Source organism: Miniopterus natalensis, chromosome 9, assembly GCF_054644295.1.
Source record: "Miniopterus natalensis isolate mMinNat1 chromosome 9, mMinNat1.hap1, whole genome shotgun sequence".
NCBI classification, from domain to species: Eukaryota; Metazoa; Chordata; class Mammalia; order Chiroptera; family Miniopteridae; genus Miniopterus; species Miniopterus natalensis.
The window spans coordinates 65,019,373-65,037,289 of NC_142089.1; the positions used below are offsets into that span (position 1 = coordinate 65,019,373).

The 17,917-nt window shown below is 39.2% G+C and overlaps 1 protein-coding gene across 2 annotated transcripts in view; it reads right to left on the reverse strand.

The window, feature by feature from the left end:
- The window catches only part of RNF144B (ring finger protein 144B), a 142,005-nt gene that overhangs the window by 40,502 nt on the left and 83,586 nt on the right, over positions 1-17,917 (reverse strand). For both annotated transcript variants that reach the window (XM_087820626.1, XM_016205153.2), the window contains one exon: positions 15,992-16,191. In XM_087820626.1, the coding sequence (XP_087676752.1) occupies positions 15,992-16,156 (165 nt within the window). In that variant the 5' untranslated portion in view covers positions 16,157-16,191. The remainder of the gene's footprint in view (positions 1-15,991; positions 16,192-17,917) is intronic.

Consider the following 17,917-nt stretch of genomic DNA (forward strand, 5'->3'; position numbering starts at 1 on the left):
TATCTGCATAAAATATGACCATTCAATCAATCTGAGCAAACACACTGGAGCATGTAGTATTTAATATTTTACTAGAGAATTCACAGTAAGTACTAAAACGATATCATTCAGCCTTGGCCGGTGTGGCTCAGTTAGTTGAGCATCACCCCATGCACCGAGAGGTCTCTGGTTGGATTGCTGGTCAGGGCACATGCCGGGGTTCTGGGTTCCGATCCCCAGTGGGGTGTGCAGGAGGTACTGTATCAATGTTTCTCTCATTGGGGTTTCTCTCTCTCTCTCTCCCCCACGTCATCTCTCTTGAAAATCATTAAAATATATATATATATATATTTAAAACTATACCATTCAAAAGATAGAAGGATAGATGGTTGGACAGATGTGTGATACGGCAAGTAGAGTAAAAAGTTAATGTTAGAATCTAAGAGGAGGTAGAATTATAGAATCATTGCTAATATTATTTTACCTTTGTTGTACGTTTTTTAAAAATGTCATAACAAACTGTTGTATAATTTTTTTAAACTAAAAAGAAAACAAATCATACCATTCACCAAATCTCAGGTTTTAATGTTCCTTAAAGCAGGAATTATCTGTATTATATTTTATATAAAACCCCAATATCTGTATTAGTACATAAACTAGAGTTTAAATAAATTATAGTGAAATAAAGCCTTATTAATTAAAAGTAATGGTAGCAATATTGATTCATGATTACCTAAATTTTTGAAATTTTAAAGAATATGTACACTGTATAAATAAGAGAATGATGCTAACTCATCATTAACTACACTTTTTTCTACAGGATATAACCTATAAAGCCAGCATGAAAAACAGCTCATATCAATGACAAGTGGACACTAGTGATGCTGTTTGTTTCCTCAAGAAGATACTGTTTGTCTATATGGACAATGGTTAGGAACCAAGTGTTATCAGTTTAGAATAAATGTTAAGCCTTAAATAAACTTCCTCCTTGGCTACATTTATAAAAAAGAATTTATTACATTTAAGAAATGTGAACTCTGAAAAAGTAGAAAAGGTTAAACAATAATGAACAGTGACTACACTGCATATGAGCAATCTTGTTTTATTCAAAATTAATTTGAAATTATTTTATTGGATTACTCCATAGCAAAATCAGAATATCTTTCTTATAATTTATTTATTTTTAATTTATATTTATTGTTGAAAGTATTACAGATTTCCTCTATTTTCCCCCGATTGTTCCCCTCCACCCCTCATCCACCCCACCCCCAAGCCTTCTCCATACCAATGTCTGTGTCCATGGGTTATACTTATAAACATGTAAGTTCTTTGATTAATCTCTCCCCACCCACTCCCCCACCTTCCCTCTGAGACTCCTCAGTCTGTTCCATGCTTCTATGTCTCTGGATCTATTTTGTTCATCAGTTTATTTTGTTTATTCCACATATGAGTGAGATCATGTGGTACTTTCTTTCTCTGACCGGCTTATTTCACTTAGCATAATACTCTCCAGTTCCCTCTATGCTGTCCCAAAGGATAAGAGATCCTTCTTTTTTACAGATGCATAGTGTTCTATGGTGTATATGTCCCACAGCTTTTTTATCCACTCATTTACTGATGTGCACCTGGGAAGAATGTATATTCTGCAGCTTTGGGGTGGAATGTTCTGTAAATGTCAATTAAATCCATCTGATGTAGTGTGTCATTTAGGATTACTGTTTCCTTGATTTTTTGTCTGGAATACCTATTCAGTGAAGTCAGTGGGGTATTCAAGTCCCCTAGTATCACTGTATTGCTGTCGACGACGCCCTTAAAGTCTCTAGAAGCTTTTTTATAAATTCAGGTGCTCCTATATTGGGTGCATATGTGTTCATCAGGGTTATATTCTCTTGTTGGATTATTATGTAGTATTAGTATCCCTTAGTATTATGTAATGACCTTTGTCTTTTGTTATGGTCTTCATTTTGAAGTCTATTTTGTCCAATGAGTATTGCTACCCCAGCTTTTTTTTCACTTCCATTTGCATGAAAAAGTTTTTTCCATCCCTTCATTCTGATCCTGTGTGAGTCTTTTATTTTGAGGTGGGTCTCTTGTAGATAAATTTTGGTCATGTTTTCTTATCCATTCAGCCACCCTATATATTTTTATTGAAGCATTTAATCCATTTACATTTAAGATTATTATTGATAGATACTTATCTATTGCTGTTTTAATTCTTTATGCTTATGTTTTTTCTCTACTTCCACTTTAAATTACAGTAGTTCCTTTAACATTTTCTGCAATGCTGGTTTGGTGGTGATAAATTCCTTTAGCCTTTTCTTGTCTGGGAAGCTCTTTATTTTACCATCTATCTTGAGATAGTCTTGCTGGATAGAATAACCTAGGTTTCAGATACTTGTTTTGCAATACCTTGAATACTTCTTGCCATTCCTTTCTGGCCTATAGTGTTTCTGATGAGAAGTCAGATGACAGCCTTATGGGAGCTCCTTTGTAAGTAACAGATTGCTTTTCTCTAGCTGTCTTGAATTCTTGGGATTTTAATTATGTGTCTGGGCGTGGGCCTCTCTGGATTCTTCTTGCTGTGTGCCTCTTGAACTTGTGTGACTTTTTTCTTGTCCAGGTTAGGGAAGTTTTCTGCCGTTATTTCTTCAAACAGGTTGTCTAACCCTTGCTTACTTTTGACCTCCTCTGGCATTCCTATAATGTGAACATTGTTACATTTCACGTTGTCCCACAGCTTCCTTAAACTGTCCTGTTTTTTAATTGTTTTTTTCTTTTTGGATCTCTGATTGATTTTTTCTACCCTGTCTTCTAATTCACTGATCTGATTCTCAGCTTCCTCTAATCTGTTGTTTATTCCTTCCAATGTATTCTTTATTTCTTCTATGTCATTCTTAATTTCCTTTATAGTTTCCATATCTTTTTTCATGCTGTTGAGCATCCTTAAAATCAGTATTCTGAACTCTATATCTGATAGATTGCTCATCTCCATTTCATTTAGCTCTTTTTCTGGAGACTTCTCTTGTTCTTTCATTTGGGGCTTGTTTTTTGGTCTCCCCATTTTGGCTGCCTGTTTGGGTTTATTTCTGTTTGGGTCTAGATCTTCTAGGACTCTCAATCTTTTTGGAGGGTGTCTGGTGCAGGCCAATGTCAGACACAGTTTATGACATCCTGAGTACCCTGTTTGGGGCTATCAAAAACCCTTGGCTTGAGGTCCCCTCTGCTGGGGCTGGGTGGATTTGGACAGGACCAAGATGCTCACCAGTCTGCTCTTCCAAGGCCTGGGTCTAGAAGCAGATCAGGCAAAGACTCAAAGCACTCTGAGGCCTGCCTATGGCTGCAGGCTGATTAATCTGATTCTCTTAATGAGCCTCAGGCTGTAAAAACTCCACAGGGTGGGGCAGCTGATTATCATTCTCTTAACTGAGCTTCAGGCTGTAGAAACTCCTCTGGGTAGGGTGAGAGGTTTTCCAGCAGGGTGGAGCAATTACCCCCCCCCCCCCCCCCCCCCCCCCCCCCCCGCCCAGCAAAAGCAGCAAAATGTCTGCCTGAGAAAGATGTCCTCTGCAGTATGGGGGAATAACTCAGCCCAGGAATCCAGAGGGGTGCCCTCTGAGCTCTAGCTCCAGAGCCACAACCCTAGATTCTCCTCACACAGCTCCTCACACAGCTCACTCTGCCTTCCCTCTGCTGGAGCCCAAGGTGAGTAGCTACACACAAAACTTTGTGGGTTGGTCCTTTAAGAGGGTGCCTGCATTTCCAGCTGCCTCTCCCTGGCAGACAGAAACCCTGCTGCTTTTCACAGCCAGAAGTTATGTGGGCACCTTTCTCAGTGCTGGTGCTCTTGGCTGGGAAGCCCAACCTGGAGTTTAGGCCCCAGGGCCCTCAGTGGGAACCCCCACAGCTGAGATATCCCTCTGGTCTCTGGAAAACTCCTTGGACTTTTTTAATCAGTTGTTCCTTACATCTTCTTTGTATTGACTAAACTTTTATGCAATTAAAAACCAGTTGTAAGCCCTGGCTGGTGTGGCTCAGTTGGCTGAGCATCATCCCACGCCCTGAAAGGTCGCGGGTTCAATTCCTGGGCAACCTGGGCTCAATAGATGTTTCTCTCTGACATCGATGTTTTTTTTTCTCTCTCCCTCTCCCTTCTTCTCTCTCTAAATCAATAAAAAACTTTTTTTATTTTATTTTAAAATAGAAAACAAAACAAAAAACCAGTTTTCAGATTGCATTACATAGGCCATTGTCAAGCTTTAGAAACTATAGGTAGGATCATACAAACCTAATGAGACTCACTCATTCACTGTTCATGCCAACAAATAAAATGTAGGGAACACATACTATGTACTAGGGAGTACATTATGTATTTTCAGAGGTTGTTCTTATTTCATCCAAACAACCCTATGATCCAGGAATTAAGAGTACGGATCTTGGGCAAGTAACTTAATTCTGCATTGCTTTCTTATTTGTAAACTGGATGGTAAACGAAAAAAAAGTAGTACTTTTGCATGATACATATTACATGGTAGGTACTCAAGTGCTCTTACTTTTCCTTCCTTGATTTTCTTTAGTACATGAACGAACGGAGGGTCAAAGAAATTCAATAAAAACCCTGCATTCATGTGGCTAATAACTCACACACACTTTCCAGATGAGTCCAACCAAAAGGACCTCCTAATTGGGGATGGGAAATGATTCAAAATCATTGAGGCTTTTAGTTAACACAGAGCTACTTGTTTCCATGAAAATGAGGCACTGACTGTGTCTCGCCTCATTCCAAGAGGTGCTGTGCATATCTGGATTCCACAACATAACCAATCCTTGATGAACTTATTAAAAAAATGGGGGTTTGGAGTTAACTGAATTTTCTAGTTAGCTCACAACCTTTTTGGCTTCCACTTAACCTAAATTTTTTCAAGTTCCTTTTTCTAGTTGCCATTGAACATAAACTTTGTGACAACACATGTCACATAGTCCTAAGACCACCGTCATTTTTCCATTTATTTACTCTGTGTAATATGCTTTTCTAGATGGGGCCCATTTTTCTAACTTGATAGTACTATAAATACCAAGGTATAAAATCAGCTGAAACTGTACTGGCCCTGCGCTTAGCACATATGGAGTTAAAGATAGACTCATGAGATGAGTTTGTTTTGCTTCCTCCTTAAAAGAGGAAGCATGGATAAGTGACAAGATGTGTTCTATTCACATATCAGATTAGAGAAGATGAAAAACTTGCAAATACAGTGTCAAGAAGGAGGGTTTCCTACACCACTGGTGAGAGTGCTAAACCAGCAAGAGGGCGTAGGAAGGCAATCTGGCAACGCATATTGATTTACAATGCATGTATGTACCTTTTGTTTAGGCAATACCACTTCTAGAAATCTATCCTAGAGAGAGATATTTTCACATTTATGTAAGTATAAATATTTTCATTTATAACAGGAAAAACTGGAACCAACCTTAAAGTCCATTTATTAGGAGGGGCCTACTTAAGTAAATGTTGATACAGCCATACTGTAGGATACTACACAACACTTAAAAAGGAAGGGAGGGAAGAGAGGTCTGTATATGCTAACATAGAAACATATCCACAATACACTAAGCTAAGTCTGTAAAACTCGAGTTAAAAAATAGTATCTATATGTAAAGATCTCATTTCTCTATTATGTGTTGTGTATGAATACACATCCATCCATATGTTTGTTTATACACAGAGAAAGAGTCTGGAAGGGGGTACAGGTGAACTGTTTATAGCATCAATACTTTGGAGATTTTTGTTTTATTTTGTTTTAAAACCAGCATGTATTACATTTATAATTAAAAATCAGTCTTTAAAAAGGAGAGAGTAAGGAAAAAAGGGATAGAAGGGAGGAAAACAAGTGAGGTTTCCCTATATTTCTAATTAAATTCCCTACCCCCAGCAGCATACATGAAATTGGTCACCAAAAATTTTGCATTGAGCTAAAATGTCAGTCTAGGACTCAAAGTCATTCTCGGTGGCAGTTAAAGCAAAGAGAGTGAGCCATGGAACCTTTCTTTCTGACCCTTCTGCTGGGGACCTTCATTTGCCTATTGGCTTCCTTTTTCTGCAAAGAGACAAACAGGGGAACTAAAATCCTATGCATCTTACCATTAAATGACTGCATACTTTGTAGAAGTAGCTGAAGTTAACTAGAGTAAGCTATCTGGTTCTGTCCCAAGTATTCCTGGAAATTAGCAATTGGGTGAATGATTTATTTGCTTAGGGTGGCTGAGTGGGCCTCAAAACATGAACAAACAAGTCCAAAAAAGTGTTACACCAGGAAAGAGTAACTACTGTATATCTACTAACTGATCTTTAAAATAGGGATATTCTTTAAAGACTGATTTGGGTCATTATATGGATGAAATGAGTTAAAGCACTTACAACAATACCTCCACTGAGTACGCTGAATAAATGTTTGCTGCTATTATTATGACGACAATGATGATGAGTGATGCCTAGCTGCTTTCCTAGGCTTTGCCCTCAGTGGACCTCACGTCTACATGGGAAAATGAATTTATGTCAAACAGCTAGAATATAAGGCAATACAGATATTTGTATAAAACCTATTCAATTAGATTTTAAGTGTTAAGTGCTTTCAGAGAAGAGATGATAGTTTTGCACAATGGTGGCCAATGCCCCTAGGGTAAGAACGATGACTGAGTTGTTCACCAATAAATTCCACCCCCTGCTCCCCACCCCCCGCCACTTAGTATTCTGCCTGTCAAAATAAGTATTTGTTGAATAATAAATGGTGGTTTGCTTTGACCAGGCAATGAGACATCATTAGGAACTGAGTAGGTGGAGTAAAAAAGAAAATAGGAGCTTTCTAGGAAGAAGGAAGGAAGTGGAGGTATGAGATGCCTCATAGAAGAGGCAACAGCGACGATCTGGACAGACACTGAGTGACGGTTCACAGATGAACTTGAGTGTCAGCACTAAGGAATACAGTTCGAACAGGAACACGTGAATCCTTAATAACAGTAGTGGCATTTTGACAGAAATATTTTAAGAAACCTGACATTAGTATCTAAATGGAAAGGAAGGAGGAATTGGAGACATAAAAATAATTTCAATATTCCAGATCTCAAAATTGCTGTCTACCATAACAAATACATGCTGATGAGGATGTTGTTCTTGGAGTTCTCACCACGCCCCTTCTTCGTCCTGCTCGTTTTGCCCACTTTCAGACCATTCTCCACCCTATGCCAAAGCCATCCTCCCAAACACAGCCTTCCAGCAGCTCCATCGCACCATTGAACATGGCCTACAAGACCTGCCATCTAGTCTCCGCTTGCCTCTCCAGCCCATGCCCAACCAAGCACACCCATCCTTCTACCAGCGTGTTCCAGGGATGTCTTTCAGGTCGGTTTCTCGGTAGGAACCTTCCTTGGTTCGGTGCCTTCACACGTGGCTGCCCTTCCTCCTTGTTGCACTCTCCTATCCACAGCCCCACCAACGCCACCATCAAGCAATCTCTATTCATCTTTTGCTTTCAGCCCCTCAGGAAATCTTCCCTGACCTCCTCCAGTCTAGTCTAGGTGGGTTCCCACGTGCTCCCCTAGCACCCAGTGCTCCCTATCAGAGGGTCTGCTTCCCACAGGAGAGTCAGTCTGAGTATGCATTATACACACAATTAGCACAGGGGCTGGTACACAGTAGTACCGAATGGAAGAGCAGAATCAGGACTAAGATGAGAATGAACTTAGAGGAAACTGGAATAAAAGTGCAACTTCGAAAGAATCAGTAGCTAAACCTTGGTGACTCGGTGGATGTAAGGGGAAGCTCTCTCATTGTACGCCCACGTTCCTGCTCTCTGGTTATGTTTGCATGCTTGACCAGCCTATCGCGCGCTGATAAATGGCTTGAAGAATTAAATTAAAAGCAAGGTATGCTTCCAAAAATAAGTCTTCACAACATGCAAACACAGATTACCAACATACCATCTTTTTATAACTTTCTTTGAGAAAAATAAATTCAATCTCGTTCCTTATTATAGTACCACGCCCCTTAGCCTGATACCAAATGCTTTTTTGAGAGCATACAGAAAAGCCTGAAGGACTTGTTCAACCTATGATCAAAGTCAAGAATGTTGTGCAAATGAAGCTTATTCCAAAAGAACTGTGTCAACAGAAGGGGTGAAGGATGGAGGAATAAAGTTCTATTTATTAATATTCCCACACTGGAAAGAGAACTCTGGGAGAATTTTGAATAACTTTCTCCTTGCCCTCTCACAGAAAGATATTCCCAATTCAAACAATACAGAGCTAATGGGTAGGGGAAAAAATTAGATTTCAACCAATTTTGTTCTAGAGAGCATAACTAGTACTAATAGGCAGAACTTATAATGAAATGTTTCAAATGAATGTAGAAGAAAAGATAGTTTAGAATTAGAGTTTCCAAGAACTGAATAGCCAGTGTTATGGTATGTCCCAATCCTGGAAGTTTTCAAGCAAAATCTAGATGACTGCACAACTAGTAGAATGACACATGCTAGCTATACTCCACACACTAAGTGCTTTGTGTAGGTTACCTACCGCAATCTTCTCTAAAATGTTACACAATGATTTATTATCCTTATATTACGTAAAAGAAAATGAAGACTTAGACTACCTGAAGGCATTACCAGCTACCACCTTTTGGTCCAATCCACTATCATCTCTGGCCTGAATTACTATACTTACCTTCTAACTAGTCTCCTTGCTTTCACCCTGCTCCCCTTAGTTCATTTGCTATGCAGCAGCCAGGGTGTTGTGATGATTAATTTTAGATGTCAACTTGACCACGGCACAGGGTGCCCAGATATCTGGTTTCACATTATTTCTAGTTGTCTGTAAGGGTGTTTCCAGATGACATTAGCACTTGAGTCAGTAGACTGAGTAAAGCAGATTTTCTCCAACCAATGTGGGTGGGCCTCATGCAATCAGTTGAGGATATGAATGGAACAAAAAGGCAGAGGAAGGGAAAAGAGAATTCACTCTCTCTGCCTGACTGCATGAGCTGGAACACTGGTCTTCTGCCCTCAGCCCAGAACTTAGCCAGTGGTTCTCCCCATCCTCAGGCCTCAGGACTCAGACTGGAACCACACCGTGGGTTCTCCTCAGTCTCCAACTTGCAGACAGCAGATCCTGAGACCTCACCTCCACAATTCCATGAGCCAGTTCCTTTACGTATATATTTATATGTCTCATATTGGAAATACATATCCTATTGTATCTGCTTCTCTGGAGAACCCTTCCTAATGCAATGATCCACTTAAAACAGTGTTATATCATGTCACTGTGGGTCAAAACTCTCCAAAGGCATCTGTTCTCACATCAAACTAAGGCCCGAATCCTCACCATAGCCTGAAAGGTCCTACACACCAACACCACTACCTCTCTGACTTCATCTCCTTCTGCTCCCCATGTTCACACTGGCCTCCTTGCTGTATCTGAACACTAAGCACACTCCCAGCTTAGGACCACCCACTGCTCCACCCTACCCAAAGCTCTCTTCTCCCAGATATCTATACAACTTATTCCGGTCTTTCAGGTCTCTGCTTAAATAATATCTTATCAGTGACACTTCCCTGACCATCTAACATAAAGTGGAAACCCCCTCTCCTATAAAACTCCCTATGCCCCCTCCCTTGGTCTTGTTTTTCCTCAGAGCACATATCACCTGGCTCCTGTATTTACTTGTTAATGTCTGTGCCTTGCACTAAAATTGGAACTATCTGAAACCCAGGCCTTGATCCAATTATTCACCAACTATATCTTAACCATTGGAACTATCCACCGCATGATAAATATTTTTTGAATAAGTGAATCCCAGGCAACCAGATTTGAGACCCATTCTCTGAAACACCAAACCATATTGGCAACCAGGAAAAAGCCTCCTTTCATTGGGAGGGTGGGAGGACTAGAAGAGCTAAGGTCCCTTCCAATTCTAGGACTACGATGTGATGACAAAGTCCTTTGGCCTTAAGAGTATGGTTTTCTTTGCTGCTCTTTCCTCTTACCATGTTTTACCACTTTCCTTGACTAAGTGGTGAGCAGCATGGATGAGATCATTGGTCCAGGAAGCCAGCTCCTCCTTGAGTCATCTCTAATCCATTTCTCATGCTGTTATAATTTGCTCCTATTTCTCAGATGCTATCTGACCTGCAGCAGCTCAATCACCAATGGAAAAATATGGTGTCAAAATTTGTATTTTAAACCAGTGACTTAACTAATAAATACAAAAGCCATCATAGCATTACATTAAAACTCTTAACAAGTATGATCATTGGTTAATAAAACTTATATAGGTTTCAGGAGTACAATTCAAAGATACATCAACTGTATATTGTATTGTGTGTTCACCACCCCAAGTCAATAAATTCAATTTAAAAAACACATAAGTATGATCAGTGAGTATAATGAAGTCATTTACAAATAAACAAAGAGAAAGATAGATCCATTGACTCAATGCTGAGCACCCAGGAGAGCATAAGGCTGGCAGAATGTCTTCTGTCCATTTAATAGCACTAGAATAAAGACAGCTGGAGAATTTTAAAGCTTCAGGTAAGGCTGGCAGATCACATGACCAGAAGAGGAGACAAAAAGTGTTCTGTGACATTGCTGGAGTAAAATGCCTCATTATTTCTTGCAGTTACAGAGAGTTATCAATTAAAAAACGAAAAAAAATGATACTTAAGCATATCAAGCCAACAAATAATTATATTATTAGATTATTACTGGGGGTAAACAGCTCTTAAATAAATGGTAGCTTGAGACGCTCTTCCATCTGAATCTTTTACATCCATCAGAAATGTGCTTATCTACCTACTCATTTTCAAAGTTGTATTGGTTTTTGGTTTTTTGCTGTAAATCCTACTTCAAGATCTTGAGTTGAAACACCCAACTATTAGTCTCTCTTTAGACAAATCCAATAGAGAAACTTTTCTCTATCCTAACTGCTAGCCTGTGAGTATTTCAGAATAGAAAGGTTGAAATCACCTATACAACTTCCTTTTTATGAAAGGCTAACGAGGAAGCCAGACAAGTTTTTTTTATAGGATTTTCTTTCTCTAAAACGTTTTTGAAAAACAGAGCAGTTCAGTATCCTCACAGAACTTACTCGGGCCTTGACACTGTGCTAGCTGCTTTGCTGGAATTCTTATTTGATGCCTCCTATAACATGCTGAGAAAGGTATTGTCATCCCTTACCTCCCTCCACCCTACCGGTGATAAAACTAAGGTTCAGAAAAGCCAGAGATTTTACCTGAAGCCACACACCACTAAATGACCAAGCCTAAACCTGAACCTGAGCCTGGGTCTTCCCAGCTCTGTTCCTGCACGCTTAATCACTGTGCTCCACTGGGAGAGCAGATGGAGTGGGAGCAGGAAAATGGCATTCCTTTCTCCTAACACAGCTTTCAGAATCCAGAACTGAGCCACTGCAGATTCTCTCTTTCACTTGAAAGTTACCAACCATGTGGTGCACAAGTGTGCACATGGACACACAAATGCACACGTGCACACATGTGTGCACACACACACACACACACTCATGCAAGCACTGCTAATCTTCCCAAACTGAAATGTCTCCCAAACCATACATATGTGGGCTTTTCTTAAAGGTCACTCAACAGGCCCAAAGGAAAAGGGCTTAGTCTGAAAACTTTTATATTTCCTCTCACTTTTTTAAACATTGGAAAATCCATTTGGCTCAGAGAAATGAATAGTAAAAGGAGTTCTAACTACCTCAAGCCAACAAAACGTAATGGAAAAAAGGCAAGGATATGGCTGGCTGGACTTTATTTTCTTTTTGCTCAGCACATCCTGTCTTTAATCTGAAAGGTAAATAGGCCATGCCCAACATACCAACTCTTTTCAGGTGAAATTATCTAGGTTATAAAAACAAGCAACAACGGTGTATTCATTCTCCTTTAATTCGTGGCTGCCAGAAATAGCTTCCAAAATAAATCAGAGAGGCAAATATTGCTCACAAGGGAGCGAAGCCACAAGTCTGTCCTCCTTTGATAACTGACTTTTGTGAATTTTTCTTCTTTCACTTGCATTATAATTGTGCGATGTTACCTGAAAAGGCTTGTTGCAGATGCCAGAAGAGGAAAATCTGAATTTTCATATTGGGGTTATTTAAATTCACGAGGGTGAGATAGAGAGAGAGATTTTTTGTATATCGTTGGTTAGTATACTAACATCCCTGAAAAATTACAAAAACAAGTAATTTTGCAACACCTCTCTCCATAACTCCCAAATATCAACTCCTCTGGCTCCGTAATACACCTATGACCTATAACTTCAGCCATGCTAGTGAGAGCTACACCCATTTTTGTCCTGTAAATTCAGCTTCCCCTGCTTTACACTACACTTTCTTCTGTACATTAAAGCTAAGCAAATCGTTTAACGAAAACCATCTTCACAAATAGAACATAATAAGTTTCCTTTACAAAGAAACTGGATGTAATGACGGATTATTTAAAGCAATGTTAGTCACATTCCTTTCTCTGGGTGCCACTTAAATCAAGAATTACCTACATGGGATAATTTAAAGCAGCATTCTTCAGAGCTCTAGTTGTAGGGAAGTTAATAGGTATTCCACTAAAAAAAAGGTGGAATGATCAAATGGAAATGCTTTGGAAGAAGTTAAACAAACTTTCCTCTTAACCACAAGATTTCACAGAGCTTCTAAAATGCAAATGTGCATTAGGTCCCTCCAAGAGAGGTACAGAGCACATACCATTTTCCAAGTTGAGTTGAGTATGAAACACTTTATTCAAGGAGCTCCTCTGTTTCACAGAGCTGGAGGTCCATGGAATACATCAGTTAGGGGATGACTAGTTAAAGGTCAGATCTCCCTAAAAATAGGGAATGAGCTGGCTAATCTCCAGTGGTCAGGTCAGACTCTCCACATCTGTCCATTCTGCATTCACTGATCTTGGAAACAAAAAGCATTTAACCTCACAACAAATGTTCAGGGATATATCTTAGGGAAAACAGACTAGGATAGAATGTATAAAAAGCTTGATTAAATCTATGAAAATATATAAGTGTAGCACCATATCTAGCAGGAGGACCATTAAATTCGGACATTTCCCTAATGAGGGGGAGAGAAGGGCTATCTTAGCAAAACCATTTTAAATATATGGTCTTTCTCAGCCAATAATTGGGAGATGTTATCCAGTCATACTTAAAGTTGGAAATTAGTAGTATACGGCATAATAAAAAAGTCACAAATTTCTTTTCAGCCTTGAAAACACATTTGATAGCTTCAATTTGAGTGCAAATTAATATCTGGAAGGATTAGACACATTTTTAAACAGTTTTTTAAAGAAGAAGAAATAAAAGCTCCAACAGTAAAAAGTTATAGTAGTATTTCAGGTGAGTTTGGCATCAACTGCAAATTTACAGACACTAATATAGTCAAACACACGCAGCTTACTATTTCAGCAGATCATAGGAAATGGGGTATCAGGAAGCCAGGCAAGGTTAATGTTTATAGGTACAAAAAGTTCCAAAGTTGGAGGGATACCAAAAATAGCAAGCTATCTGGCTTTTTGCTTTTGAGCACTCCCCAACAATAAGGAAGTATGAACTTAGATGACAGAATAATCTAATTGTACCAACTCCTACCTCTAAATTGCTGAAGGAGAAATAAGAAGCAGTTGTGCAATTTTTAATTGGGAACTAAAATCTACTGAAACAATATGTCAGTGTCAGCTCCTTTGTGAATACGAAATAACCACCTTTGCTTGATTACGCTTTCCCCAATGTTGATGTATAAACTTGAATTCCACACTAACACATCTCATAGCAAAAACGGAATTCCATATCCTGCTTTTAAACATCAGTAATGCTTGGGCAAAAAGTCCATCCTACCTTTACCCAAATGTTGCTTCTGACTTTTGTTTCAAAAATTAGCAAGGGTCTGAAACATATGTGGAAAAGTCAGAGACATAATCATTTTTGAAGCACAGCATTCAGAAACAAAGCAAGACTAAAGGAAACTAAAGCTGCCCTGAGATGACAAGGCCATTTCCTCACTTCCTATAAAGCAACGCTCACTGTCAAGATGAGAAAGAACCAAAGTCACTGAGGTCTTCTCCTGGCCGCCCTGCTTGAACTGTAACAGCCCCTCGGCCCGCACTCCTAATCTCCTGCTCAACTTTTTTTCTAAGCCCTTATCACCCAATAGTATAACTTACCTATTCACTATGTTTATTGTTTATTGTATAACTTGCTTTGACAAGAGCAAGGATCTCTGCTGGGTTTTGTTTCTTTAACTGATAAATCCTGGTGCCTGGAACAGTTCCTGGCATACAGGTGCGGCTCACTAGATTTTTGTTGAATGAGTGAACAAACAATACTATTCATTACCATCTTTGGATCCTAGCGTTCAAAACATAAGAAAAGGATTTCAATCCCTCTCCTTTTTACCTAAAAGTCATGCTGAGGCTTCTCCCTACCCTAATCCTCAATCCAAAAAAAAAAATTGTTTTTAAGAAAATTGGTGTGAACTAGCTTGAAAATGTGCTTCATTGATTACATTAACAAAAAACTGTGGAATAAATTTTCTTTCACCTGAACTTGTCTGTTAAAAAAAGAATGCTTAGTAAACCTTAGTAATAAATATGCCTCTTTTTAAGTGATTCTACTTCCCAAATGATTCCTTTCTTTTATTCCCTTTGATTTAAGCACTGATCACTCTAACTAAACAATTCAATTTCCTTCACAAGTCAGGGCATTAAACCCTCATTGGCTGGCGATTATTGTACTGACTGTACAAAAAATATTAACAGTCTGCCCATGAAAGGCCCACCAAAGCAGAGCTAAAGGGTAAATACTGACTTTTGGCACCAGACCGTTCTCTCTGCCATGCAGAGACACCTGTCTGACTCTTCACCAACCCATCCTTAGTTTGAAAGTGCAGCTTTTTCAAATACATACAGGAGAGAGACAGGTACATAAATGGAGGAAGGATCATCAATTTCTGGGCCTATGAACACAGGCCCAGAGTAGCTATATCTTACTACTTTTCATGAAAAATTTATAAAATTTGTTATTTTTAATTTCCCAATCAAAAAGCAACTGTATTGAGGCCAGACGTGGTCCCTGGGCATCAGTTGGCAATCTCCTGTTAAAAGCCTCAGCTCGGAGGTCGCTGAGCGCATCCTGGTCTCCCCAGGCTGTCAGGGGCTCCTTCAGCCTGCCCATCTCCCTGTGCGAAGCACCAAGTCATCTGTGCATTCCCCACACCGAGCGCAGTGCCTGGCACACAGCCGAAGCTCACAAAGCATTTGACTAAATGGAAAACTGAGAGAGACCACCAGAGCTCACGCTTCTAGAAGTTACTTTGAACTCGTCAGCCTGTTTTCTGTCTTTATACCTTTACCAACCAACCTTCAGGGAAACGCAGTAAAGGTCATGGTCACTGATACCAAGTGTCAGACGGAAAGAGACAAGCCCACACCTGGAGATTTACAGCATTGCTCTATTATGAAGAATAAAGAGCCTTTGGCAAATTGTGAAAAGAGAAGAGAGAAAACAAAGAGGAGATGTGACAAAGTGAAACAGTTGTATACCATGTACCTTGTAGGAGATGAACAAGTATATGAAAGAAACTTCAGTAAATTGCTACCTGATTTCCCCATCATTCAAAATACCCCATGAGCTTTGTACAGATGATAGTTAACTATGGCATGTTAAAAATGTCTCTATTTTATTTCTTAGCTAGAACTTCAAGAACAGAAAAACTCTGCTTATTCAACAAATAATTAAATTTCACACACATCACACTCTTCCTAAAAACCAGTAAGTATAGAATTTACCATTCAAGACACTATTTGGAAACAGATCCAAATGTGGAGTGGCTCTCCAAAGTTCAGATCATATTGTAGCAATCCTGGCTTCTCAGTAAGCCACAGAAATGTATCCTACACCATCAAAAGTCTTCCCTTTGTATTTTCTCATGATGAAAGCATCAAGGAAAACTTACAGCTGTGCAAAAGATGCAGCGGCATTCCTGGAGTGTGGTCATCTTGTCCAAGGACTGTTCACACAGGCAGAGTTTGCAAGTGACAAGAGGAGCGAGGGCCAGGTCTCCAGGTGTCGGATTTTCGGCAGTCATGGTGAGATAATGCAGCCTACCGACTGAGCCCATCAGCCTGTCTTCAGCCTCTTCGGTCTCCTCAATCCCTGCAGACAGGTGCAAAGCAAAAAATTTATAGCCATCGATACAACTAATGTTTAACCAACACATCTGGGTACCAATAGAGCAAATCCTCACCCTCGATGATCTCTAAGTGTACAGTGAATACATTTCTGAGACCATGGGTTAGAGAGCTTGCCACCTTGGCAAGGTGTTCCTGAAGTCCTGAAACTTAAGGTGACCTCACTGTCCTGACTCATGTCATGTAAACTACGGGAATTAAATGACCGCTATGAGCAAACACTCCATTTAGGAGTCACACCACTACAATCAATTCAATAGATTCCAAAAATACTTAAAAGTAGGATGTCACCCAAAATGTTAAAGAATTACCATATGATGTGGCAATTCTGCTTCTAGGTGTAAACCCAAAAGAACTGAAAAGGGGGCTCAACAGATACTTGCACACACAAGTGTTCAGAGCAGCATTTATTAGCTAAAAGGTGGAAACAATCCAAATGTCCATCAAAGGATGAATGGATAAGTCAAACGTGATATAAAATGGAATATTATTCAGCCTTAAAAAGGACTTGAGATTCTGACACATGCAACAACATGGATGAACTTTGAAGGCATTATGCAAAGTGAAATAAGCCAGAGACAAAAGTGCAAATATGATATGATTCCATTTCTCTGAGATACCTAGAGCAGTCAAATTCATAGAAATAGAAAGTAGAAAGGTGGTTACCAAGAGCTGGGGAGGGGGAAGTAGACAGTTACTATTAAATGGGCACAGCGTTTCTGTTTAGCATGATGAAAAAGTTCTGGAGATGGGTAGTGTGATGGTTGCACAACATTGTAAATATACTTAATGCCACTAAATGATACACTTAAAAATGGATGAAATGGTAACTCTTATGTATATTTTACGCCAATAAAAAATTCAATAAGGCTAGTTGTGTTTCTTCATATGCAATATTTCATTTATTCTTTTGCAGCCATGATGATTATTTCCTTCATTTTATAGAAGAATTGAGGTCCTAAGAAGTAAAGTATCTGTCAAAGTTCTCAGAACTTGATATATGGCATCTTCTGAGGCCAAGCCCAGTACCTGGTCCATTACACCAGAGCTGCCTCACAAGTGAGCATGATGTGGTGGGATGGAGCAGGGAGAGGCAAGTAGGACAGGGGAGGGAGGGAGGGAGGGAGGGAGGGAGGGAGGGAGGGGGAAGCCCAAGACTACAGCTATCAGAAGTTCACTGAAATTATACAAAAATAAAATTTGTCTCTACACGTGGCATAACTACAGGAAAGGATATTTCTACACTGAAAAATAAAAATTATAACCAAAGTCTTTCCACTAGATTGTTTTTATTCAGAATATCTTTCGAGGGAAAATAACTGAAAATAATCTTCCTGCATATTCACAGTTTATATCGTATCAAGAAATTTTATGTTCTGATTAAATAAAAGTGAAATCCAAAGGTTCTTACTATTTTAAAAGAGTACAGCTGATTCTAATAAATTCTACAATTTATTACAAATAATAATTCTACAATAATTATTCTACAATAATTACAAATACCCTCTCTCCCTCTATGGAGAACCAGGCTTTTTCCTCCCAATTTTTTTAGCAAAACAAATTACATGTTCAGCATTTGCTACATAGCCCCACAGTGGCTTAAGTCTCAATACATAGGTATAAAATACTGAAACAATGGAGGGGAAAACAAACTGGATCAGTTGGAAAGAAAAAAAATCTATGGTATCTAA